At 44.4% G+C, this 24772-nt stretch overlaps 1 protein-coding gene across 3 annotated transcripts in view; it reads right to left on the bottom strand.

Annotated features, from left to right (window-relative positions):
• LOC110575417 (protein argonaute-1) overlaps nt 1-24354 on the bottom strand; it is a 32592-nt gene extending 8238 nt beyond the window's left edge. Inside the window, exons 1-12 of one of the 3 annotated variants that reach the window (XM_044914477.1) lie at nt 24330-24354; nt 18974-19157; nt 15630-15750; nt 15016-15197; nt 14483-14619; nt 14124-14258; nt 13898-13985; nt 13096-13243; nt 9384-9503; nt 8895-9017; nt 8622-8755; nt 5330-5514 (exon numbers count right to left, since the gene is read on the bottom strand). In XM_044914477.1, coding sequence (XP_044770412.1) covers nt 5330-5514; nt 8622-8755; nt 8895-9017; nt 9384-9503; nt 13096-13243; nt 13898-13985; nt 14124-14258; nt 14483-14619; nt 15016-15197; nt 15630-15750; nt 18974-19157; nt 24330-24354 — 1582 coding nt within the window. Of the gene's footprint in view, nt 1-5329; nt 5515-8621; nt 8756-8894; nt 9018-9328; nt 9504-13095; nt 13244-13897; nt 13986-14123; nt 14259-14482; nt 14620-15015; nt 15198-15629; nt 15751-18973; nt 19158-24329 lie in introns of those variants that run through there. The other 2 variants (XM_044914478.1, XM_044914479.1) reach the window with 2 other exon arrangements.
• Between the last annotated feature and the right edge of the window lie 418 nt (nt 24355-24772).

Raw genomic sequence — 24772 nt, 5'->3', positions numbered from 1 at the left:
AATAAATAAAAGCTTTAAAAAAAAAGGACCAGAAATGTCCTTTGTTTTTCTGTTGTTTGTTTTTTTAAGTAGGCTCTACGCCCAGTGTGAAGCCCAGTGTGGGGCTTAAACTCATGACTGTGAGATCAAGACCCGAGCTGAGATCAAGAGTCAGACATGGGATGCCTGGGTGGCTCAGTCGGTTAAGTGGTTGCCTTCAGCTCAGGTCATGATCCCAGAGTCCTGGGATCTAGTCCCGCATCAGGCTCCCTGATCAGCGGGGAGCCTGCTTCTCCCTCTGCCTGCCGCTCTCCCTGCTTGTGCTCTGTCTTTCTCTGACAAATAAATAAATAAAAATCTTAAAAAAAAAAAAAAAAGAGAGTCAGACACTTAACCGTCTGAGCCACCCAAGCACCCCAGAAATGTCCTTTGAATTGATATCAAGGCAAAAAACTAATGTATAGAGGCAAAAACTATTTTGGTGATATAAAGTGCCAAGAAGGAGATGTGAGATCAATGAAGGATTTAGTATGTTTTCAATGAGAGAGACCTGAACATGTTGAAAAAGCTAAAAGGATCATTTCCACTACCAAGAGAGATGGAGTAGTTAGTGACCAACCAATGCTTCTGCAGATAACATTCAGAAAAGCCAGACAAAATACAGAAATCATCTTTTGAAGGCAAAAGAGAGGTGCTGAGACAAGAACTGAAGGGGCAAAAACACCAGAGAGGAAGAGAATCTCACCAAGGTGAGCTATCTTCTGCAGCTGCTTTTACCCTGGGTATGTTTGCTGATTCTAGGTGTGGGCAGGAGGCTGAGATTCTAGGCTTTGCACCAGCAGAGGAACCACTGTCAGGGGACGGAGAAAGCAAGAGTTTCTGGAGGAGACAGACTAATTCTAAATGTGAACGGTTAAAAACAAACAAACAAAAAACCACACATTTAAAAAAAAACATAGGGGTGCCTGGGTGGCTCAGTTGGTTAAGCAAATGCCTTCGGCTCAGGTCATGATCCTGGAGTCCCGGGATGGAGCCCCGCATCAGGCTCCCTGCTCAGTGGGGAGTCTGCTTCTCCCTCTGACCCTCCCCCTTCTCATGCTCGCTCTCTCTCATTCTCTCTCAAATAAATAAATAAAATCTTTAAAAAAAAAAAAGAAAACATAGCTAGCATCTTACGATCTTTGGATTTCTTAAACAGGACACAGAACTTACTAGCCATAAAGAAAAAATGTTACACAAATTGGACTACATTAACATTTTGAATTGCTGTTCAACAAAAGACTCCATTAAGAAAGTAAAAAGGCAAGTCACAAAGCAGAGAATATATGTATAATACACATACATATTAAATGAAGGAATTATAAATCAGTAAATCACCTATAAATTAATCAATAAGAAAAAGGTAGTTAAGGCAATAAAAAGAAAAGGGAAAGACATGAGTAGACACTTTACAAAAGAGCCTAGTGAAATAGCCAACAGACATATAAAAAGATACCCAACTTTATCAATCATCAGAGAAATCAAATTAAAAGCACAACACAATATCACCAGACACCACAAAAACAGTTAAAATGGAAGAGACAATATCAAGTTTGGTAAGGATATAAAATATCTAGAACTCTCATACACTGCTGGTGGAAGTGTAAACTATACACTAAAGTTCCTCCTAGAGGGGCGCCTGGGTGGCTCACTAGGTTAAGCGTCTGCCTCCAACTCAGGTCATGATCCCAGGGGTCCTGGGATCCAGCCCTGCATCAGGCTCCCTGCTCAGCTGGGAGCCTGCTTCACCCTCTGCCTGAGCTCTCTCTCTGACAAATAAATAAAATCTTTAAAAATAAATAAATAAATAAATAAAATTCCTCCTAAATACACACCCAGTGGAAATGGGTATATATGTTCAAAGGATATGTACAAGAATGTACACTGAGGCTTTATTTATAACAGTAAAACTGGGAACAACACAAATATGCCCACTGATGGTAGAATGGATAAATACATGTAAATTGTGTTATATTCATCTAATGGAAAAACTGTAACAGACTACGACTAAATAAACATGGTTGAATCTCATAAGCATAATGTTGAGTAAAAGCCAGACACAAAAAAAGTACCTAATAAATGATTCATTTACATAAAGTTCAAAGACTGTCAAAACGAATCTATGGCATTAGAAGCCAAAATAGTGATTACCATTGATGGGGAGCTGTAGTGACTGGCAGCCTGAGGTTGTGGTAACGTTTTGCTCCTAAAACTGGGTACTGGTTATCCTATTGTGACATTCTGTAAAAATTCATTGAACTGAACTCTTAAGCTTTTTTTTTTTTTGAGAGAGAGAGACAGAGACAGTGCCAGAGAGCATGAGTGGGGAGGAGAGGGAGAAGCAGCCTCCCAGCTGAGCAGGGAGCCCGACGTGGGGCTCGATCCCAGGACCCCAGGATCATGACCTGAGCCGAAGGCAGACGCTTAACCACCCAGGCGCCCCTGAACTCTTAAGATTTCTATATGTATACTACAATAGAAAGTTTACATTAAAAAAAAAAAAAAAGGATAATAGTATCAATTTAGTGGAGAGGAAGGAGTTAAAAATACTAAGGACAGGATGAGATGTGGTACCAGATCAGAACTGGACAAATGTGACACTGTCCTTCTATACTCTAAGGGCAACCACAATGCAACTGGATCTTGCTTTGGTCTCCAAGGAGGGAAGGTGAGGGTCTTTAGAAGAATCTAACTGCTCCTCTTATCTGCTGGCTTAATTCCTAGGCAATTGTTTTCATTGTCCAAGTGGCATATAATCAAGGAACAGAACGTAAGTAGAAGAAACCCAAGGTCCTAATCAAGGTTGGAGAGAGGGATAGCATTACTGAGCCCAGGATGGGGGGAAATTCTCTGAGTAAGCACTGCCTTCCCCCAGCATGCTGTACTATACTATTCCTCAAGTAAACCAATACTGGATTCTCCCCTTAATGGAGAGAACCAGAGATGTGGATAATTACTCAAGGCAGTTCTCCTAATATGTATCCTTATTTTGCATCCAAGGGCTATCAATAAAGGCCCAGAGACATGGACTGGAGATCAACCAACTTCCTTCCACAAGCAATTACTGAGTATCATGTCAGTGGAAGGCTTTACTTTAAGTTTGTATGTGCAGAGGGGAAGAAGGTTTCAGAGCAAAATAAGATCTACTCCATGCTCAAAATAATATCAAGGAAGGTTGTAACTGATCAGCAGCCTGATAAAATTTCCAGAGGTATCCAGAAAGATTTATCCTCTAGGTAGGATGATAAGAGATGGCTTCCAGAAATAAGTACACTTAAATTGAGACTTGACAGATAGAATTTTAAGGGCAACATGGGGGGATAAAAAGAAGAGTATGTAGATATTCTAGAAAAAGGCAGATGATGTAAACAAAGCCAAAGATTAGAAAGCACAGGCAAGAAATGAGCATTTAGGATGCCTGGGTGGCTCAGTCCATTAAGCATCTGCCTTTGGCTCAGGTCATGATCCCGGGGTCCTGGGATCGAGGCCCACATTGGGCTCCCTGCTCTGCGGGAGCCTGCTTCTCCCTCTGCCTCTGCCTCTCTGTCTCTCATGAATAAATAAATAAAATCTTAAAAAAAAAAAGAAGAAAAAATGAGATTTAGAGTATCTACTATGTGCCAGGCACTGTGCTAGATGTTGCTTTTTATATAACTAATTCATGAGGCTCAGAAAGGTTAGCTAATTTGCCTAAATCAGTAAACTGGCATAGCCAGGGTTAAAATCCATTTCTATCTAATTCCAGAACAAGTGATCTTCCCAGTATGTGTGGCAAAGGGAACAGTACAAGATAAAGCTGAAAACTAAGATCAGGGCCCTGAAAAATTTTTATTTTGTGAATTCATACCAATGAAAGTTTTTTTGGGAGTAGAGTTACAAAAGGTCTCATCCAGTAAATGAAAAACCTTTCTTATACAAGAAAGATTTAAGAAAAAATGTTAGAATTAAGTTGAGAAGTGTGGGTAGAGAGCAGAGAACAGATCTTATGACTGTAAGAAAGATGATGATGGAGATGAAGCAAAGTTAACACTGCCTCCAGAGTTTGGATGAAGGTACCCAGAAGCAATTACAATGCCAAACACAGAAGATGTAAAGAGAAGAGCTTACTGATAAAGAGAGAAGATAAGCTACTAAAGAGATGTCCATCAAAACACATTATAAGAGCAGAGACTACATCTGTTTTATTCACCAATGTATTTATGACCTAGCACAGTGTTTTACACATAGTAGGTGATTAATAAATGCTTATAGAAGGGAGAAAGGTCAAAGGGACAGATGGGAACAGTGGAGAGGTCAAGGGTTGGACCAAGATTTAACAATACATTATAACATATATTAGTAAGAGGTGATGATTTAAGCAACTGAAATAAATGAAAATTTCATTAGAATGTAAAGACAGAGAAGGCAGGGTATAGAAATCTGGAAAATACCAGGCATATCTGGTAATAACAAAAATAATTAAAGAGAGACAGGAGAAAGTCAAGCGAAGAGAAGTGAGAAAGGTCACAGACGGCTCTCTGCAGGGGAAGTTTTGGAGAAAGTTAGAGGTAAGACAGATGAAAGAGGCAAAGTAGTAAGCAGCTGGTGAGGAAGTGGGTCTAGAAAATGTGGAGAACTCATTCAAAAAGTATGATGAAGAAAAACAAGAAACAGGAAGACAAAAGCTAAAGGAGATGGCATGATTGTGGTAATGTACTCTTGGATGGGGAATCTGAACAAGTTTGAGGGTCAAGGGGTATGAAGTCCCCAAAGTGGCAGGATGAGATGGGAACAAGAGCATACGTGGGTTGAACAAGGTAAGAGGAGGGACACCTCTTCTTTTGAAACAGGAGAGGTGCTGGGAAAACAGAGTAAAAGAATTGAGCCAGAGATAATATATAATCATCCCTATTCTTAGAAGTGGGAGAGAGAGAAAACTTCTCAGAAAGTCCAAGTCATTCCCAGGCAACAAACCACCACAAATTCTGCTTGAATGTGCTGCACAATGTCCTGACAGTCAACACACTCTTAGGGATACGAAGGAATCTGGACTGACACATATCTGTATCTGGCTCAGCTTAGCCTGGCATAAAGACCAGCATGCAGAGGACCCCAGTAAATATTACTGGGATGGAGTGTGAGCAGGTAAGCAGGACCTAGGATAACTCAATGGCTCATACAGGCTAATATTTCTCCTTCAAAAGGAATACTGATATTAAGGAAGAACTCTGGCTAGAGCAAAGAACCCACACTGAGTCCTCCCTAGGAGCCTCCAGGGAGCTACCCTGAGAAGAGTCCTATCTTCATTATCACTGTCCCCAGAGAACTGTACCATACACTGGCGTCTTCCCTGGCAGGATGACGATAATGAGCTGCAGCCCTGAGTAGGTGTTCTTGAGATGCCGGAACATGGGCTCCACGCTGTCTGCCCCCTGCGCATATTTGCAGAAGCAAGGCTGGCCCTGGATGGGCATCCCTGCATCCTTGGAAATCTTCCGCAGCTGGTCTGTGAAGTTCCTGCAGCACAAGTATGGTCATGACAGGAGGCAGTGAGTCCCACTTTAATACCTCTGAACAAATGCCTCCATCTTAGGTACCTAGCTCTAGGACAGCCACTGAGATATTCTGAGATAAATGAGACATGATCACAGCCAGTATAAAAAAAAAACACATTTATAACTGAGTAGGACAAAATCACACTTTCTAAGTATTCAATGGTATAAGCAGAGAGCCAAGGGAGCCCAGAGAAGGGACCTCTGGGAATTCTGAGTCCCCACTTTGTCCCACTCAAGTAGCTGATTTCTGTGCACTAAGTCTGTAGCAGCAGGCAAATGCCCAAGAGAAAGGCCTCTGCTCATATTAAAATAAGCTCCAACAGTGATCAGAGCACAGGAGGTGCTCAGTAAAAATGAGCTCCCTCGTCCCCTACTGATTCTTTGAAGCCTAAGAGCAGATAATTAAACAAGCTTCTTTCCTTTGGCTTTAGGGCTTTACCCTAGGAAAGGAAGAGCAAGTTGTAAGAAATGATACATATGCAGTAGATTTAAAAAATCCAGCTACCTGAGTACAACGACAGACTGAAATAAATAGCAGAAAATTTAACTTGTGAAAATCCTACATTTAGATTAAAAGCAATATACAAATAGGGAATAAAAGCAATTATTTAGGGGACATTCTATAGCATATAAATACCAGTATGATAGATTCAAAAGTCTATATTGTGAGAAAATAAGTATTTTTTCACATATTTAGTAAAGAAACAAAAAGTAAACACAAGATAAATACAGTATGATACTATTATGTAAAATACAAAATCACTTGAGGGGTGCCTCGGTGGCACAGGCCGTTGAACTCTGACTCTTGGTTTTGGCTGGATTGTGATCTCAGGGTCGTGAGACTGAGCCCCAAGTTGGGCTCCACACTCAGCTTGGAGTCTGCTTGGGCTTCTCTCTCCCTCTCCCTCTGCCCCTTCCCGCCTCCCCGCCCCCCCCACCCCTGTGCTGTCTCTCTAAAATAAATAACTAAATCTTAAAAATAAAATTTAAATCATTTGTATATAGGTGTATAAAACATATAAATTAGATGGAAGGTCATAGTAGTTCATGACAGTGGCTACATTAGAGGGAGGAACTGAACTAGTATGGAGGATATAAAGGAACATCAAATTTAGTAAGTCAAATTTATTAAGTGGGTCTCTACTTCAAAGAAAGTGGTATTCCCAATCTTTTATTTACCACCAGATCATACTTAGCATACTGTGTTCTGTGCTGGGGGCCACGTGTTGAAAGAAGTCTAGAATGGGGAAGACCTTGAAATACTCTCCTAAAAGTGATATGGTGGAGGTAACAGAACTTCTTTAGCCAGAAGAAAAATCCTGAGGGTTGACCATAGGACTCCCTCATCCATGCCCAATTACCAATTTCTCAACCTCCACAGCCACCTTCACTTCTCTCTTCTATCTCTTTTCCTGTGCTCTGGATCCCATCCCCTCACACACACTTAGGAACTTTGCTCTATTTACTTTCCAGTTTCTCAGAGTTCTTATATTCAGCCTCTGTTCACCATGTACATTCTCCCTGGACAATCTCATCCACTGCCATACCCGAAGACTCCAATTTTAATCCTTAGCCCAGAACCAAACATCCAACTGGGTACCACTGACCCAGGTGTACAAGTCATATTCTTACCCCTTGCATCTGGGGATCATTGGGAGAAGGGGATGTCTGATGAATAGACTCCCAATGCAGAGATTCTAGGTTTATCAGTTTCTGTACCCCAAAATATCAAAAACAATGGATTTTCTCAAAAGAACTGAACAGGGAAAGAACATGGGAATGAGAGACGCATACAGAGAACAGAGCTAGCCAATAAGCTGACACAAAGGCAGAGAGCTAGGAGCCTTTCCAATATTGCTAAAGGCCAGCTCTCCAATGCTAGGCCAAGGCTAGGAGTGGCCTAATCTAAATGGCGCTAAAATCCCCAAAACCCAGGAAAGGGGACAAGAGGAACTCATTTAAAAGAAACTATTAAGTGTGATGGTGGTAGTTGTGTATCTATGAGGGGAGAGGGGAGAAGGACAGGCAGGGCAGCCGGAGTCCCTACATTCATCAGGTGCTGCTGTAACTAATTCTTATGAAAATCTAAGGCCAGCTGAACCTGCCAGAACACACAGCTTTATTATCCTTGTCAATACCCAAAGTGGTCAGCTCCACCAACTCTTCCTCAGCCTAGGTGGGCATTGATCCTTTGACCCTACTCTAGATCCAAAGAGAATAAGAAGTGACCACATCAAAAGACTACAGGAACTACTTAACTATACACTTTAAATGGGTTAATTTTGTGGTATTTGAAATATCTCAATAAAAAAAAGACTGCAGGGGAAGGGTCAGTTACTTTACTATTCATTCATTTGCTCAAGACCATTACTCCCCTAATGTGTTCCTTTAAACCATCTGGCTATATCATTTTCTTTGTTGCTGTCATATGTTCCCAGCCCCTCAGCCACTAAGTAAGCTAAGAGGCCCTTACAACTCATGTTCATCTAATTCAGGTCACTTGGACCTGAATGAACAAATTCTGTATATAATACAGGAGAGGACAGTGCAGAGAACCAGCTGAGCTTTTGTTTCCAATGAGGAATATAAGCTTTGAAGCCTCAGATCTGATTTGATCCCAACTCTGACACTTTCCTGATATGTAAACCTTGTACAAGGTACTCTTTGAGTCTCAGTCTCCTGAAAATGGAAATACCACCACCTACTCACTGTGAAGATGAAATGAGAGAACATAAAATTAGATAGAGTGTTGGTGCAACATTATAGTCATCACTATACTATTTACTACCAATGTTAGTAATTATAACAATAAAATAATTCAGGCCTCCCTTAGGAGATTCATGTCCTGAAATCATCATTTCTGACACAAATACAGCTTCTTATCAAGACTTCTGACCACAGATGGACAGAAAAGGAACAGGCAGAAGTTTGAGCCAGGAAGCACAGGGAAGCAGGGTCAAGAGTCAGAAAGAAGAGACCACAGATCAAATCTTGGTCCCTTGTGGGTAGGGGAAGGTAGGCAGCTAGGGTCCTTCCCACCCTTCCACCCATACACCCAACCCTCCTTACTTGAGCACCTCTTCTCGACACTGTTTTTGGGGTGCGAAGCAGGCGATGGCCCAGACTTTGATCTCAATCCCATTGTAGAACTGTTTCCCCCGCATGTCCCAGACACCCTGATTAGGTGTGGCAATGGCCCGGTTCTGGGGATAGGCAGAGGGGTTGCCCAGGTGAGCCTCAGCAGAGCCAGGTGAGTAGGGGAGCAAAAGCCCCTGGTTATATAAACCCAATTCCCCCCTCCCATATGCCCTAGAGATGTTGTCTGGCCCTGACCCTGCTCACCCGGCCGCCGTACTGCAAGATGGGGGCCGGCAGCACTCGCCCCGTCACCTCCGTCATGTCATCCTTCACTTTGATCCCAAATTCCTGGATGTAGGGATCTAGATTATAGCTGGCATTCTTCATCTGCAAGACAAAAGAAGGGGATCTCAGGAGAGTAGCAGCTTGGCAATACTGCTCACCCTCTGGGTCCCAAGGAGAAAGCCCTGAAGAGCAGCTGGGGCTGGCAAGTAATAGCCCTAAAAAAAGGTGGGAAAGTGGAAAGTGAAGTAAGCGGGAGTGGATAACACAGGGAAGTAATACAGGAGGGAAAAAGAAATAGGAAGCCAAGTAGCTACAGGGTCAAGAGCAAGAGCAGTCCTATGGAATCCCAGGCAACAAATCCAGACTTGTGTTCTCCTGAGGATCCTGCCAAGGCAGAAAAACATCTATGCTACCAGGGGCCCCAATGACTGAGCAACCAAGCATACATTTCTCTGCAGCCCTACTGACCAGGCGGCTAATCTCCTCCTGTCTGTCTGGGGCCGACCTAGCTGTAGCCTTTATCATGGTCGAAGTCTGGTTGTCGGTCAACTTCTTAATGCAGCGCTGCCCAGCCACAATGTTACAGACCTGAGGAAACGAGAAGGACAGGTAGCTCTGGCTTGAGTACAGTCCACCCTGTACCCAGAGCCCCACAATAAGGGAAGAGACCTTGGCTGTCAGCCCTGGGAAGGGGACTGCAAAATCTCTTGTGCAGAGACAGGTAAGTTAGAAAATATCCATGTGCAATACAAAAGGCAATATAGCCACTTTGTCATTAACAGATTGGGATCCAGAGCCAGATCTGGGCTCAGGTCTCATGTTAACTGGGAAGAACAGTAACAATCTCATAGGGTTGTTCAGAGACTAAATAAAATAAAGCACTTAAAGGACTGTGTACAGTTCTGGAACACAGTAAACACTCAGTAAACTCTAGCATAAATTATTATTTACCAAAGGACCCAGTATAGAGCTCTTCTGGATACTAAAAAACTCAATACACACAAACTGGATTCCTAAGGTAGTAGATAGCCCTCTTAAATGGTGACAAGCAGTCAGTTGCTCCTCTGCAACCCACCAGGAGAACTGGAGATGGCTCTTAACTCTTGAGCCCCAGCCTACAGATGATCACTAAGCCCTAAAATCAGTCTGTGTTGTCTGACAGCGTCCTCTGTTGGTGTGAGGGACATCCTGCCATGCATTCCTGTTTTAGGCCCAAGAGAACACAGTGGAAATCAGAAAAGACTTTCTAGTAAAATACAAGACTTCCATTCCCCAATATACTACATTCAGGATGCTATGAACAGGAAGTCTGTTGGCAGAGTATAGAGAAAGCCAGTAGGTTAGGAAGGCTTGAGTTTGAAGTCCAGCTTTGCCATTTCTAGGTGATATTACCTTGGGCAGGTCCCTTAACTACTCTGAGACCCTGCTTCTTTAATTTCAGTCATGGGATAAAACACTAGCTGTCTATGAGGTTGTTGTGAGGAGGTAGACAAAATGAAATACATAATTTGTTCCCATAGGGCCAACACTATGTAAGTACTGGTTTTCCTCCTAATTTCCAAATTTTATTTTGAAAAATGGTAGGTAAAACCAGAACAAGGTCACCTGCTCTTAAATTCCATATCCCAAAGAATATACAAATTAGTCGATTCAATTAATAAAAATCCAGAATTGTTAATTTAGGAGGTTGCCCTCCTAAAAGCACCTTAAAGTTATAGCACTCTTGACAGATAATTTCAGCTACAGAATCAACATTAGGAAAAAACTAAAGCAGGCATGTGGAGAAATTGGAACCCTGTGCATCACTGGTGAGAATGTGAAATGGTACAGCCACTGTGGAAAACAGTATGGTGATTCCTCAAAAAATTAAACACATAATTACGATATGATTCAGTGAATCCATATCTGAGTATGTACTCAAAAGAAATGAAAGCAGGGACTAGAACAAATATCTGTACACCTATATTCATAGCATTATTCATTATAGCTAAAAAAGTGGAAGCAACCTAAGTGTATCCATCAATGAATGAATGAATGGATAAAAAAATGTGGTATATATGTACAAGAGAATAGTATTTAGCCTTAAAAAGGAAGAAAATTCTGACACATGCTACAATATAACGAACCTTGAAGACATTATGCTAAGTGGAATATGCCAGTCAAAAAAAGCCACATATTATATAATTCTATTCATATGAAATGTCCAGAATAGACAAATGCACAAAGACAGAAATAGATTAGTGATTACTAAGGGCTGATTCGTGGCGAGGCGGAGTGTAAGTGACTACTAATGGGTATAGGTTTTCTTCTGGAGATGACGAAATGTTTTAGAATTAGATAATGGTAATGGTTATACAACTCTGAACATACTAAAAACCACTGAATTGTACATTTTAAGACGGTAAATTTTATGGTATGTGAATTATATCTTGATAAAGTTATTCTAAAAAGCAAAACAAAACAAAAAAAAGTCCCACCTGGCTATAATAGCCTACATGATTAGACCCTGCACTTCTCTCTGAAATCATCCCCTATTGCTTTTCCCCTCATACACTACACACCAGCCACTATGGCCTTCTTATCTCTTAAGAAATCCAAGCTCCTTGCTGCTTTAGAGCCTTTGTACTTACTATTTACTTCCTGCCTGGAAGGATCTTCCCTCAAGTTATTAAAGGTTGTTTCTATCATAATTTAGGACTCAAATGTCTCCTAAGAGACCCTCCCTGACCATAATAACTAAAGTGGCTCTCCAAACCCCTCCTCCCTTACTTCTGTCCCCTTAATCTGTTTTATTATTCTTATACCACTTACAACTATCTGAAACTATCTTATTTATTTATTGTCTATCTCCCCCTTCTAGAATGTAAGCTCCACGACAGCAGGGACCTTCTCTGTCTTGTTAATCTCTGCATTTCCAGCACCTAAAAGAGCGTATGACACACAGCATGAGCTCAATTAATATTTGTTAAATAAACAAATGATAATAAGAATAAAAATATGTCATTATGTAAATTATTCACCTTGGAAACTAATGCTTAAACAGAAGTAATGTTAATTTGCTAAAAATCTTAGCTTGCAGTAGATATTAACTAAAGCCTATCTACTTAGCTGGGATTGTCCCTGAAGACTCCTTTTTACACTTCAAGAGAACATACTGTCTTCATCCCACTTTCCATGCATCAACAGCTATTAACTAAAATCAGAGTTCTTAGGTATTGGGATCTTATCTCCCCTCAGCCTAATTCCCCCTGGTCAGTTCTGAAATCCCAGAAGCTCACGGAAGGCTTGAGCTTTGGTCCCAGCTATCTGACTCCTGCTGTGGAAACAGAGCAAGATGTTATTCTAGGTTAGTGCTTCTCCAACTGTAATGTTCATATGAATCCTCTCTGGATTCTGTTAAAAGATGATTTTGATTCAATAGTTCTAGGTGGAACCTGAGATGCCGCATTTCAAACAAGTCCCACTCAAGTAATACCTGTTGCTGTTACTGACCACACCTGGAGTAGTACTGGACTAAACAATGACGAAGTCAGCAGTAGTTTCTCATTAGACATTTTGGCTAGTATATACCAAATCAAATATACCCCAATGGTTCTGCATTTATATTCTATGACTTAAACAGCATTTCTGTTCTTTAACTGCAGGATTTTAAAGGTCTGCTAAAGCATAAAACTATGATAAATCTTGGGCCTAAAACTTTTTCAAAACGAACACATTGATCATCACATTGATAACATGAATAGGATTCACATTATAGCTAACAGGTATCTCCCATTTTCTGGAAAATAAGGTATACTTGTATCTCTAGGTCATTTAGGATCCCCAGCTGCAGGTAAAAAAAATTAAAAGTTAAGACAGGGTAAGAGAAATAAAAATTAAAATGAATGTAGATATCTGAAATCTGTCATGAACAAACTACTTATTTATTAAACATAAATACAGCTTTCACCTTTGCCTGGCAGTCCTAAAAGAACATGAGAGCAGGATGGGGAATAACGAAAGAAATTAGTAGGTAAGAATGAGGCCTACAATTCACAGAATGACCTCATACCTCTCAGAACGTCAATTTTCCAAACTTCAAAATGAGAATGAGAGACTACGAATGGAAGAACAGATCTCTCATATCAGTGTGCAGGTACAGTGTTTGTTCTCCAACCCAGCCATTACTTGGCAGCCTCACCTCTAAGGGCAGGTAGGTATGCTTTTGTTCCTGGCCAACTTGCAGGCAGGGCAGATGGGGATACTTGAGCTGAAGGTTATATTTCTGCTTGAAATACTGTGCCACTGTGCACTCCACAGTCTGTCCACTCTCCAGCTGCAAGGGAAACCTGTTTGGGGAAAGGGAAAGAAGTGTCAGAGCCCAGCATTTAATCCCAACTCTTTAGGCTTACAACCATGGGAAGCCCTAGACTTGGCTTCATCCCTATCCAGCCTCTTTGAGCACTGCCACTCATGGGAAAGCAGGCAATACACAGCTCCCAGAGTGAAGACAAAAGATTTGAGAGGCAAGTTCCACAACATTCAAGACCATATCTGACATATGCATTTCTAAGGCTGAGCATAAAGTCCAACACACAGCAGGTACTCATAGTCCAGTAGTCTGAGGTCAAGAAAGTAGATGGAATCAATGACAATTTCCCCAAGGTCTAGCCCAGGAGCCCTGCTTTCTTTTTCAGGAGGAAGAATAAGTTGTGAGAGATCCTAACATTTACAGAACTGAGACAGCAGTCCGGAGAAGACTCCTGTTCTACAGTAAAGGCCCAAGGAGGAAAGGTGGAGACCAAGAAGGTAAAAACATTAAGGAGAGTATTAAGGATCTGGGAAGTTTGGAGGAGGGATACCAAACTCCCACAGCTTATCTTTGAAAACAGGGCTCATCCTTAGGGCTGGTAGGGGTTGGGGAGAGAGAGGGGAGTGAAAGAAGTATGTTGAAATATCAGCCCTCTTCTATCAAGGTATGGCTTAGCAGCCTGTCAACTCACGTCTGATGGCTGGCAGGGCGGCGGGTAACATTACACACACGGTATTTCCTCTTCATCTGTCCACAGTGGGTCACTTCCACCTTTAGGCCTGGGATACACACACTGCTTGTCAGGGTTGGAAAAGGCTGCTCATGCGCCCAGGCTTGGCCTCTCCCCTGGACATATCCCAAGTAGGACTAAAGACAAAATGGTGCTGTTTCCCTTCCCCACTTGGTTGGGTCCTCACCTTTGATCTCCTTGGTGAAACGCACACGCTGAGAGTCTGTGAGGGACTTGGGCTGCTCATCTATGTTCCTGATGTCCAGCACCTCACACATGAACTCAATCACCGGCTGTGCCTTGTAGAAGGCAGTGGCTGAGACTGTGGGGACAGGGCAGGTATAGCTCAGCTCAGGTTTGGTCTTCCAGAATAAATGGAGGCACTGCTCTTCACACCCTCTTCCTTATAGGGTATTGGGATGGGAGAGGGGTCCCAGGGCTATAGGGATTAGACTAGGAGTATGGTTGCAGAGCTGGGAGGGATGAGGCTGGGAGTATGGTCACTGGACTCAGGGTGCCCCTGGCTCCATAGCTCTCCCCACTCACCATCAATGTTGAGCATCATCTTCCACATGGCAGGGCGCACAGACTGGTGAAAGCCGAACCAGACCTCGCGCCCACCCCCCAGCGGGTGGTAGTAGCCCTCAGGCGGTGAGAAGAAGGAGCGGCCCACGGGGGTGTACCTGGCAGGGACAGGCAGAGAACTGGTCCCTCGGGCACAGGCCCCCACCCTGTGAGGCATCCTGGGCACGGAGGAGCCCTGGCCTGGAAGGCAGGACACCAGGGCTTTAATTCCAGCTCTGATCCTTTACTAGTTGTATGACTGACCTTGTGCAAGTCTATCTTTTCTCTGTCCTGCAGGGACAGATGGGGTGAAGGTCCAAAGATATCTATAAGGGCCAGGGCCAAGGCTTTAAACCACCTAAATGTATATGCACACTGCTTGGCATATGGTAGGGCTTCAATGAATGCTTTATTTGAAAGGCATACTGTGGGACCTTAGTATGTGCTCATTCTCCACCTCCCCGCATAGCAATTCTGCCACCACTAGTTGCCCAGATACTAACTAAACCCAGTACCTCATGGATGCCAGGTGCCTCATGGCCACATCCAGGGCTTGCACGGACTCCAAGGGAACAGGGATCTGGCCACTGACCAGGGCCTCATGCAGCATGCGCCAGCTAACAATAGCTAGCCACTTGATGGAGACCTTGAAGATTCGATCCTTCCCTTCCCCAGGGATTGTCACCTCAAAGTCAACCTTCAGAGGAAAGGAGTGAAAGATTGCCAATGCCTTCCCACAGTCCAACATTCCTTGCCCTGTCCCAGCTGTCCTGCACCACACAGATTTGCCAAGCACCTGCTCCTTAAACTGATAGGGGCTCACAAAGAAGATTTCAGATGAAATCCAGACATTTAGTCTCTAGCTACCTTAACTCAGTACTTCTATCCTTCTCAACTTAGCAGAAGTCCTTTAGGTCTGTTTTAAGTCTTATTGCAGTCTGTTTGGGACAGGGACAGACATACACTAGGCTAAATAAACATCAGCATCTACCCATCCCTCACCCTAAAACACACTTGCTCATCATAAAAGATGAAAGGAATTTCTGGACTGCCAGACTCCAAATAGGCTTATATGAGTTCTGTACCACCCCAGACACCTGACACAGGTCTAGCCTGACTCCCAGCTTACCCGTTCATTGCCAATGGGCAGTGCTGTGACAGTGTAAATGTTCTTCTTTCCATCATACACGGGCTTGCGATCACCAAAGATCTGAGGCTTGAAATGCTGGACCATGTATTCCACCACTTCCCTGTGGGGGATAGGAGCAGCCTATAGGAGCTGAGAGACTACTACTTCAAACTTTTGGAAGCAATTCGATGTTCAGGTAATGTCCATCCCCTCCTAGCAGCTACTCTAATCTCATCTACTCTATGGTAGTGCTTCTCAAACGTCAACATTCATATGAATCACCTGGAGATTTTATTAAAATGCAGATTCTAATTCAGGTCTAGAGCAAAGCCTGATATTCTACAGTTCTAACAAGCTATCAAGTGATGCTTCTGGTTCTCAGATCACCAAGGCTCTAAAGGATCTGAAAGAGTAGGTACATGTGCCTTCTGAGCGGGGGTGGGGGGAGGGGGGACAGCACAGAGAGGAAAAGCACTCATTCCCAGGGTCTACCTAGAATCAGGAACAAAATCCAGGCTGCTCCAATCCCCAAGCTGAGACATAAAGAAGGTAGATGAGGAAAAGATATGAATTGGAATAGGAATAAACTGTGGAAGAAGAACCCCATCTCTTCCATCTCTGTGAAGCCCTTAGTCCCACCACTCCATTATCACTCCGTTATCATCTCTTTCTTGATTTCACTTCCTCTCCTCTGCCACTAAGATCCCAGAATGTCCATTTATCCTTCAAAATACCATTCCATCCAACTATCTGATTTCTTCACTTTCAAAGCTCTTGAATACTACTGGATTTAAAAAACTCAAATTATACATTGTAAATAACTGTAAACACATGGTTTCAATCCCAACTAGGCTTTAGTCCTACCAAGCAATCTTTTCCATATCCCTGATCAGTTCCATCCCTCACAGACTGTGTCAAACTTTCTCCTCTACCCTCTAACTGCAGAACCCATTCCTACCTCCAATCAAAAACCAACTCTAATGACTCTAAAAAGAGAGCGCAAGATAGGCAAGGCCACCTTCAAGTTCCCAGACATACGAATAAACATATTTATATATGTACACCTCTTTTCTTTTCCCCTCACACTTGAAATGTCCCTTTCATATTTAATTTTTAAATATATGAAAATTTGGGGCGCCTGGGTAGCTCAGTCGGTTAAGCATCTGCCTTTGGCTCAGGTCATGATCCCAGGGTCCTGGGATGGAGCCCCGCATCGGGCTCCCTGCTCAGCAGAGAGCCTGCTTCTCCTTCTCTCTCTGCCTGCTGCTCTGCCTAATTGTGCTCTCTATTTCTCTGTCAAATAAATAAAATTTTAAAATAAATAAATAAATAAATAAATAAATGAAAATTTGTTCAACTTCACTCAATAGAGAAACAGAATTTAAAATTAAACCAAGATTGGGGCACCTGGCTGGCTCAATTGGTACAGCAAGCAACTCTTGATCTCAGGGTTGTGAGTTCAAGCCCCACGCTGGGCACAGAGCTTACTTTAAAAAAATTAAAAAATAAGTAAGTAAAATTAGCCCAAGATATAATTTTCTACTTATCAGAATTCCAAAGGTCAAAAAATCCAATACACTGGACTGGTACAGACAGGGGAAGAGGCACTGATACTCTGATGATGGGAGTATAAATTGGTACAACTTACCTTAAAAAAAAAAAAACTGGTAATATCTCCAAATTTTTCAATGTATTATGCCAGCAATTCTACTCCTAGGAATTTATCCTATAGATACACTCATATTTGAGTGCAAAAATGTATCTACATTTAATAATATTCAACAGTTTCACTTTTTGTAGCAAAAGGTTAGGTTAAAGCTACGTGTTCCTCAATAGATTTATTAAATAAGTTATAATACATCCATTCAATGGAATATCTATCGAGCAATGCAAAAGACTGAGGCAGATATGCATGATCTGATATATACCGTTCAGTGGAAAAAAGGTACAGAACAAGGCATACAGAATTCTATATTTTGTGAGTTGTTTTTTTTTTAAAGATTTTATTTATTTATTTATTTAGAGAGAGAGAGTGAGAGAACACAAGCAGGGGGGAGCGGCAGAAGGAGACGGAGAAGCAGGCTCCCCACTGAGCAAGGAGCCCGATGCGGGGCTCAATCCCAGGACCCTGAGATCATGACATGAGCCGAAGGCAGACACTTAACCAACTGAGCCACCCCAGCGCCCCTATTTTGTGCATTTTAAAAATGTTTTATATACACATATGCTTGCATATGCAAACAAAAATATATGGAAACATACTCAAGAATGGTAACAATGAATGCCTCTAGGGAAAGGGACTAGGGGACTGGAGACCAGGGTAACAGGAGATATTTTTCACTGCTGCTCTTTTTGTAATATTTTATTTATTTATTTTTATTTTGTGCATATGTAGTTTTCAAGTAATAATGAAATAAATTAATTTTGAAAAGAAATATTGCTTCGGGGCACCCAGATGGCTTAGTTGGAAGAGAATGTGACTCTTGTTCTTGGGGTTGTGAGTCTGAGGTCCATGTTGGGTATAGAGATTACTTAAAAATAAAATCTTTAAAAAAACAAAAAGAAAGAAATATTGTTTCTTCTAAGGCTAATTCCTCCAACTATGTGTCCTGTAATGTCTTCCTGCCTTAGCAATGAGTGGGAACGCATTCCTCTTCTTTCTGTCCTGTACCTTTAACTAGCTTCTTCTCCTGTTTATAAGCATATCCATGTCTCATTCTTTTTTTTTTTTTTGGTTTTTTTTTTTTTTAAATTTATTTATTCATGAGAGACAGAGAGAGAGAGAGAGGCAGGCTCCCAAAGAGCAGGGAGCCCGATGCGGGACTCGATCCCAGGACGCTGGGATCATGACCTGAGCCGAAGGCAGACGCTTAACCGACTGAGCCACCCAGGCGTCCCTCCATGTCTCATTCTTAAAAACTTTCCATTCATTCATTTTAACAAATATTGCAATGTGCAATGCATTGTACTTGACCCCTATAAATCCTCTCTAACCAATATATTCTCTCTCTCCTCATGCTTCACTGTCAAGCTATTTAGAAAAGGCTAACTGCTCTCACTATCCCTACCACTTTACCTTCTACTTATTCCTCAACTCACTGTAGTTAGATTACTAGCCCATCTACTCTGCTGAAACTGCTTTGCAAAAGGCACCAATTATCTCCTAGTAGCCAAATTCAATGATATTTTTCAGTGTTTACCTTACCTGGAATCTCCTCCTCAAAAACTTCCTTGAATCTGGTGATACCACCCTCTACCAGTTTTCTCTGGATACTCTTTGAAGATTCTGAGACTCAGGAAAGTAAAGACTCCTGGACATCGTAGCTTAGATGTCCATCACTTACCGGTTGACTCTGCGAGGACACTTATCCGGCTTGATATCCACCTCGTAGTGGTAGACGTCAATCTTAGGGATGTCCACCTCAAAGTAATTGGCCAGGAGCTTGATTGGTTTCCCCACAGTGCCAATGCCAGGCCGGCGAGGTGCCTGGAACACCTGCTGCAGGGGGGGCAGGTAGGCGCCCGCAGCTACAAGATAAAGAGGCTGGTGAGGGCAGAGTCTAGCAATCTCCTTATCATTCTGATCAGAGAAGGCACAAGGCCTCCCAGAACAGGAACAGCAGAGTATAGGGGAAGGCTCCTTCCTGCCTACCCAACCCAAATGAGGGGTTCCACTGGCTCAGACAACCCACGTTCATTTTTTTCAAACCTCTCTCCAGTTAGGAAAATTATCCTTCTTGTCTCTCTTCAATTCATCAAGTGAATACTTAATACATTTCTATTACATGTTAAGTAGAGGAACTAAATCTGGCTCCCAATAATAAAACTTTCTTTCTTGTACTAGATTAAGACACCTGCCTCCACCAGGTATCTAGCAGACCAAGTATGCTTCTCTTCTCTGCCAGCCAGATGCTCACTTCACTCATCACCATCCCGAACATGAAATAGCAACATCTTAATGCTCCTATGCAATGTAGGCAGGAGGAAGATCCAAAGGTCAGGCTAGGGGGATGTGAGAGAGACAATGTTTTAGAAAGGATTAAGGCAACTGAATGGCTGAGGTTGGAGAGACAGAAAAGTAGAAAAGGCTTAAAAAATAAAGTTTGGAGACAAAAGAAAGGAGAGAGGCTGAAACAGAGAGCTGACAAAGACGCCACAACTGGAAATCACAGCAGAAAGAGGCTTGATCTAGGATGGAGGGAAGGCTGGAGTTACGGACTGGGCAACATATAGGTTAGAATTGGGAGCTTAAGCAAGAAGCAAGGCTGCAATTGGGGAGACAAGAAAAAGTTCAGAAGAAGAAAAAGCTAGGGAATGAAGACAGGAAGAAGACAGGAGAATGAGCCATGAATAGGCTAGAGTAGAGGACTTGGGAAGGAGAGGCAGCCATTAGCATGCTGGAGAAGAATGAGATACTGGCTCTGAGAAGGAGAATAAGGTACTCTGCACAGCCACATTTCCTTCCACACAGAAAGCACAGATAGTAAAAGAAGGGATCAATTTCAAGATAGAGCAGGCCCCTGGGAAAAGGCTAGGGCAGAGCCAGCTTCTACTACTTTCTCCTCTCTTGCCACCAGCTAGATTGCTGCCCCTAGTTTTATTTTCTAGCTTGAGGGGAAAGGGAGGAAAAAGGGACACTAAGAGAAGCCTTTGTCCATAGCTACTATTGTCCTTGCCAGTAGAGGACCAGCCCAGGTGGGAGGAGAGAGGGATAAACCAGCCCAGAACCTCCCATCACCGTAGCTCTGCTTTCACAGTCCGCCAGGCTGGGGGATGGGGCATATCCTCAGCTGGGGGGTCAGGAAGAGGTCAGAACCATTCACGGGAGGGGCATGCTTCCCAGAGCTAAGCTGCTACATCTCCTTCTAACCACCTGTCAAGCCCAGCCCCACTCTGCAGACAGGGAAACGCAGACAGAAATGGAGGCTCAGCCTGGGCGGAAAAGGCCTTCAAGGACTCAGCTACATGGGGAAGTGAAAGCCTAACTACTAGCACCTGGGTACCTACCTCAGAAAGAGCTGGACAGAAATTGCACACAAGCAACAGATAGATGCAAACACATAGTGAGACACATTCCTGTCATACACACCCAAACACACACTTAGACCTAGATAGTTTACCTTTATATACATACCCCTCACCGCCCTAGATGGTGAGTTCTTCAAGAGCAGGGACTGTATCTTGCCTCCTAGCATATAGGAGGTGTTCAACATACAGATATTAAATGAATGAACAAAAAGATCCACAGATACATCACAAAGAACACACATGCATACACAGCACACAAACACCTGCAAACTGCTCAAACACAGTTATAAACCCTGCACAAGATAAACAACCTGGTGGATATAAGAGATACCCTTCCCCTCCCCAAGTTTTTACATTCCATTCACCTCCTTAGCCTTCCAGGCTGAATAATCGTTTGAATTCTTGGGAAAAAGACATCCCCTAGAGCTCAGGGGTGGGTAGAAATGATGGGGGATGGGACAAACACTCTAACCTCAAAGGCTTCCCTTCCCCAGAAATAGGACCACACATCAAATTCAGCCTTAGGCACCCTCCACTTCAAGGAGGCTTTGGGAAAACAGGGGAACCCCCACCTTCCCCTTCATCCCCAAACTAGGGAAGGCAAAAGGGAGAACCTCTCTCACAACCCATCCCCCTGCAAGCCTTAGAGCTGTACAAAGTTCCCCCCCCCTCGTTACTCCACCCTGCCCCCAGCTTTTAGTCTGAGAAAGGGAGACACTTCCCTTCAAACCCAGACAGGGACAGACGGCCACTTTGTGATGCAGATGAGGGCCCCAGCACTGAGGACAAAGCTTGGGCCTTGGGGGAAAGGGGCGGGGCCCTTCCTTGCAGACAAAAGCAAGGAGGGAGGGGCCATGAAAAGGACACTCCCCCTCCCCCATCCCCAACCAGCCCTGAGAAGGAAAAGTAACAGAGCTGAAAGGCCTGGCTCAGGGATTCCTTCCCTGCAGTTTTGAGGCCCACATACCTCCTTGGGAGCCAGACTGCCTATTCAAAACACAAACTCAAGGCTGGGTTAGCTGTCCAGTAAGGAGAGACTAAGAAGCCAACCTCTCTTAAAAAAAAAGTGTCCACACGTGAGTATACAAAAATTACTAAATATCCATATATGTGCTTAACCATTTATGTTTACACTGGAATGTGATTCAATTCAATTACTAAATGTGTACTTTGTGTCGGGGCCTAGACATTCACTGTTTCCACAGATAAATCAGATATTACCTCTACCGTCCTGGAGCTCCCAATCCAGTATATGTGCTTAGAACACACCTGAGCACAGAAAGCACATCAGGACATAGCCCAGTGAAGCCACCACCAGTACCTTTAGTTTTGTGTACTGTGTCCTCCAACTTCCAAGAGAATAGTCTGGGCCTAGGAAGGAGGCAGTTATGGGGTCCCTCCATTCACAGCTTCCAGACTGAATTCCAATTACACCTTTTGACGAGGCAAAGCCTGTCCCATTAGGCTACAGCCAACTCCAGATACCAGGCTCTAGTCCCTTCTCTAGAAGCTTATCTCTTGTAACAAGCAAAAAAGTCAGTTTATTCATCCCTCCAGTCCATTTGGAATTCATCAGAATGAAATCATTAGCAGTCTAGTATGGGTGCCGGCTCCTAGCAATCCATCTGGACCTCTGTGACCTACTCCTACTCTATCTAGAACACAGGTTGCTCAAATAGTCTCCAGCCTAGAAAACCAGGAGAGTTCCTAGAATGGAGAAAGAATCCTAAGGGAAGGAGAAATGGTTTTCTGAAGTCAGTTGCTCCCTGTGCTCTTCATGAAGACCTACACAGCCTTTACAAGGTCGTTTTTGTTTGGGGGAAAAGTGGTCACTAAGTACTTATAGATCACTAAAAGGATGAGCTGAGTAAATTGGTAGGAACTATCTCCTTGGGGGGGTGGGGTAAGATCTGGCATAAAAAGAATGATTCTTCTACCGGCGATGAAATTCATGTCCCAAATGAAATGGAATTCATGTCCTGAACAGAAATCCTATTTCCGGGCGCCTGGGTGGCTCAGTCGTCAAGCGTCTGCCTTCAGCTCAGGTCATGATCCCAGGGTCCTGGGATGGAGTCCCGCATCGGGCTCCCTCCTCAGCGGGAAGGAAGGCTGCTTCTCCCTCTCCCACTCCCCCTGCCTGTGTTCCCTCTCTCGCTGTGTCTGTCTCTGTCTCTGTCAAATAAATAAATAAAAATCTTAAAAAAAAAAAAAAAGAAATTCTATTTCCACCCCTAGAGCAAATGGAAGGAGGTAGTGAGACAAGACCTAAAGGATTCCCAGGTCCAGAATGCTTCTCTGATCAAAGGGTAAGAGACCTAGGACACAGGAGGTGCCACCATCCCACAGCCCATCCTGGAGACTCTGATCTTGAGGTAGCCCTACCCCAGTCTCTCCTCTGTTCTCATCTTTCCCAGACTCTCTCCGATTGCCTGTGAATAAGAAGTTAAGGCTATCACCTGGGATTCATCAGCGTGAAAGCTATAAGCTCCCCCTTCCCTAAACAACTTACTTGTGACAAAAGGCTAACTTGGCAACCTTGGGTCTAATAACATGGCCCTGACAGTTTCTGGGGAGCAGACAGAAGAAAAAGAAAAGATACCTAGTGGGGGATAGACCCACAAAAAATACTAAAGAATAGAAAGAGACTAGGCTGTCACCTGAGGAGACATTTCAATGGAAAAATCATTATCTTTGGATTAAAATATCCCATCTCTACAAAGTATTGGACGAGAAATGAGGAAACCAGGCAGACAACCCCTTCCAGGAAAACCTGGTCCTGGCCTTGCTCCCTCAGTAACCAACACCTTTTCTAACTCCTCTCTTCAGGGGGAGGACATTGCCTTGGTCCCAGTCTTTACTCATTCCAGGGACATAAGGCGGCATTTTGGCAGTTTCTCTCAACCCCTTCTTGGCAAATTGTGACTGAGGGTTTCCAGGATCAAGTGTAAGAGCCCCAAAGATGGGGAAGGGGGCCTTTTCTATTTGCACTCTGCCAACTTAACCTTAAGAGAGAATGCGCCCCATCAGCGGGCTCCTTTTTCCAAGCCAAATCGGGCGGGGTGGGGGGATTCGGGCAGCCACGCCCCCACCACTTCGGGCTGCCACTTCCAGCTGCCACCTCCGCGCATGCTCGGGCGCCTCCGCTCCAGCTCCCCAGACTCACGGGGGGGAATCCCAGGACTGGATCCCCACCCACCGCCCCCTGACCCTCGCCCCCACGTCAGGCCCGGCTGGGGCGGAGCTCACAGCCCAGCTCTGGCGCCTTCTCCCAAGAGACATTAGCCTACCCCCGCCCCCCGGCAAGCAGCAGCACTGGGCCCATCTGTGTCGACCCCCTCCTCTCCTGGACACCTGGAGCCCGCCCCCTGCCACCTGCCGGGCCTCTCCCTAGGCCTCCCGGGATCTCCAGGAGTCCTTACGTGCGTTCAGGCCCTTCTCCCAGATTACTTCCCACCTCCAGGAGTGCATACAGTCTCCTTTCATAAACAGCCCCCTTCCTTCACAAGGTTTCCCCCGGAACTGCATACAGCCCCCTTCAAACTGGGCCCCCCATCCCATAAGAACCCCTCTCCTCACTCAGGAAGCCTTTCCTCACTCGGAAATCCTGTTCTTCACGCGGGAGTCCCCCGGTCCTTGGAGCACGCACCGTCCCCCACTCCCGGGGGCCCTTACCTGCTCCCGAGGGTCCCGCTTCCATCCCATATACCCGTGCGGAGGTCAGGCGGCCCGGAGACTGTGGAGTCCAGAGTGAGGGGCCTAGGTACCCCGCACTCTAGCTGCTCGGGCTTCCGGGCCGGGCTCGGCACCCCCCCCAAGCCCGGCCGCTCGCGCCGCTGCCCCCGCAGCCTCCGTTGCCGCCGCCGCCGCGGAGCCTGCAGCAGCTCCCCCTGCTAGCGCCCGGCCAGCTGCCAGTGCGCAGGCGCGACCGCCAGGCCCAGGGGGCGGACGGGAACGAGTCAAGCGGGGCGCTCCGACGGCAACAAAGGCCAATGGAGAGGGGCGGGAGCACCGGGGACCCGAAGCAGCGGCCCCTGGCGGTCACCCGTCGCCATGCAGCCCGGCGGGAGGGCTCCGGTAGAGGCGCCGCGGAACCGCGCAGCGGCGTAAGTGGGGTG

The sequence above is a fragment of the Neomonachus schauinslandi genome, chromosome 4 (assembly GCF_002201575.2).
Source record: "Neomonachus schauinslandi chromosome 4, ASM220157v2, whole genome shotgun sequence".
Lineage (NCBI taxonomy): Eukaryota > Metazoa > Chordata > Mammalia > Carnivora > Phocidae > Neomonachus > Neomonachus schauinslandi.
Note: the sequence above shows the minus strand (reverse complement) of the source record. Positions and strands in the feature narration are given on the sequence as shown.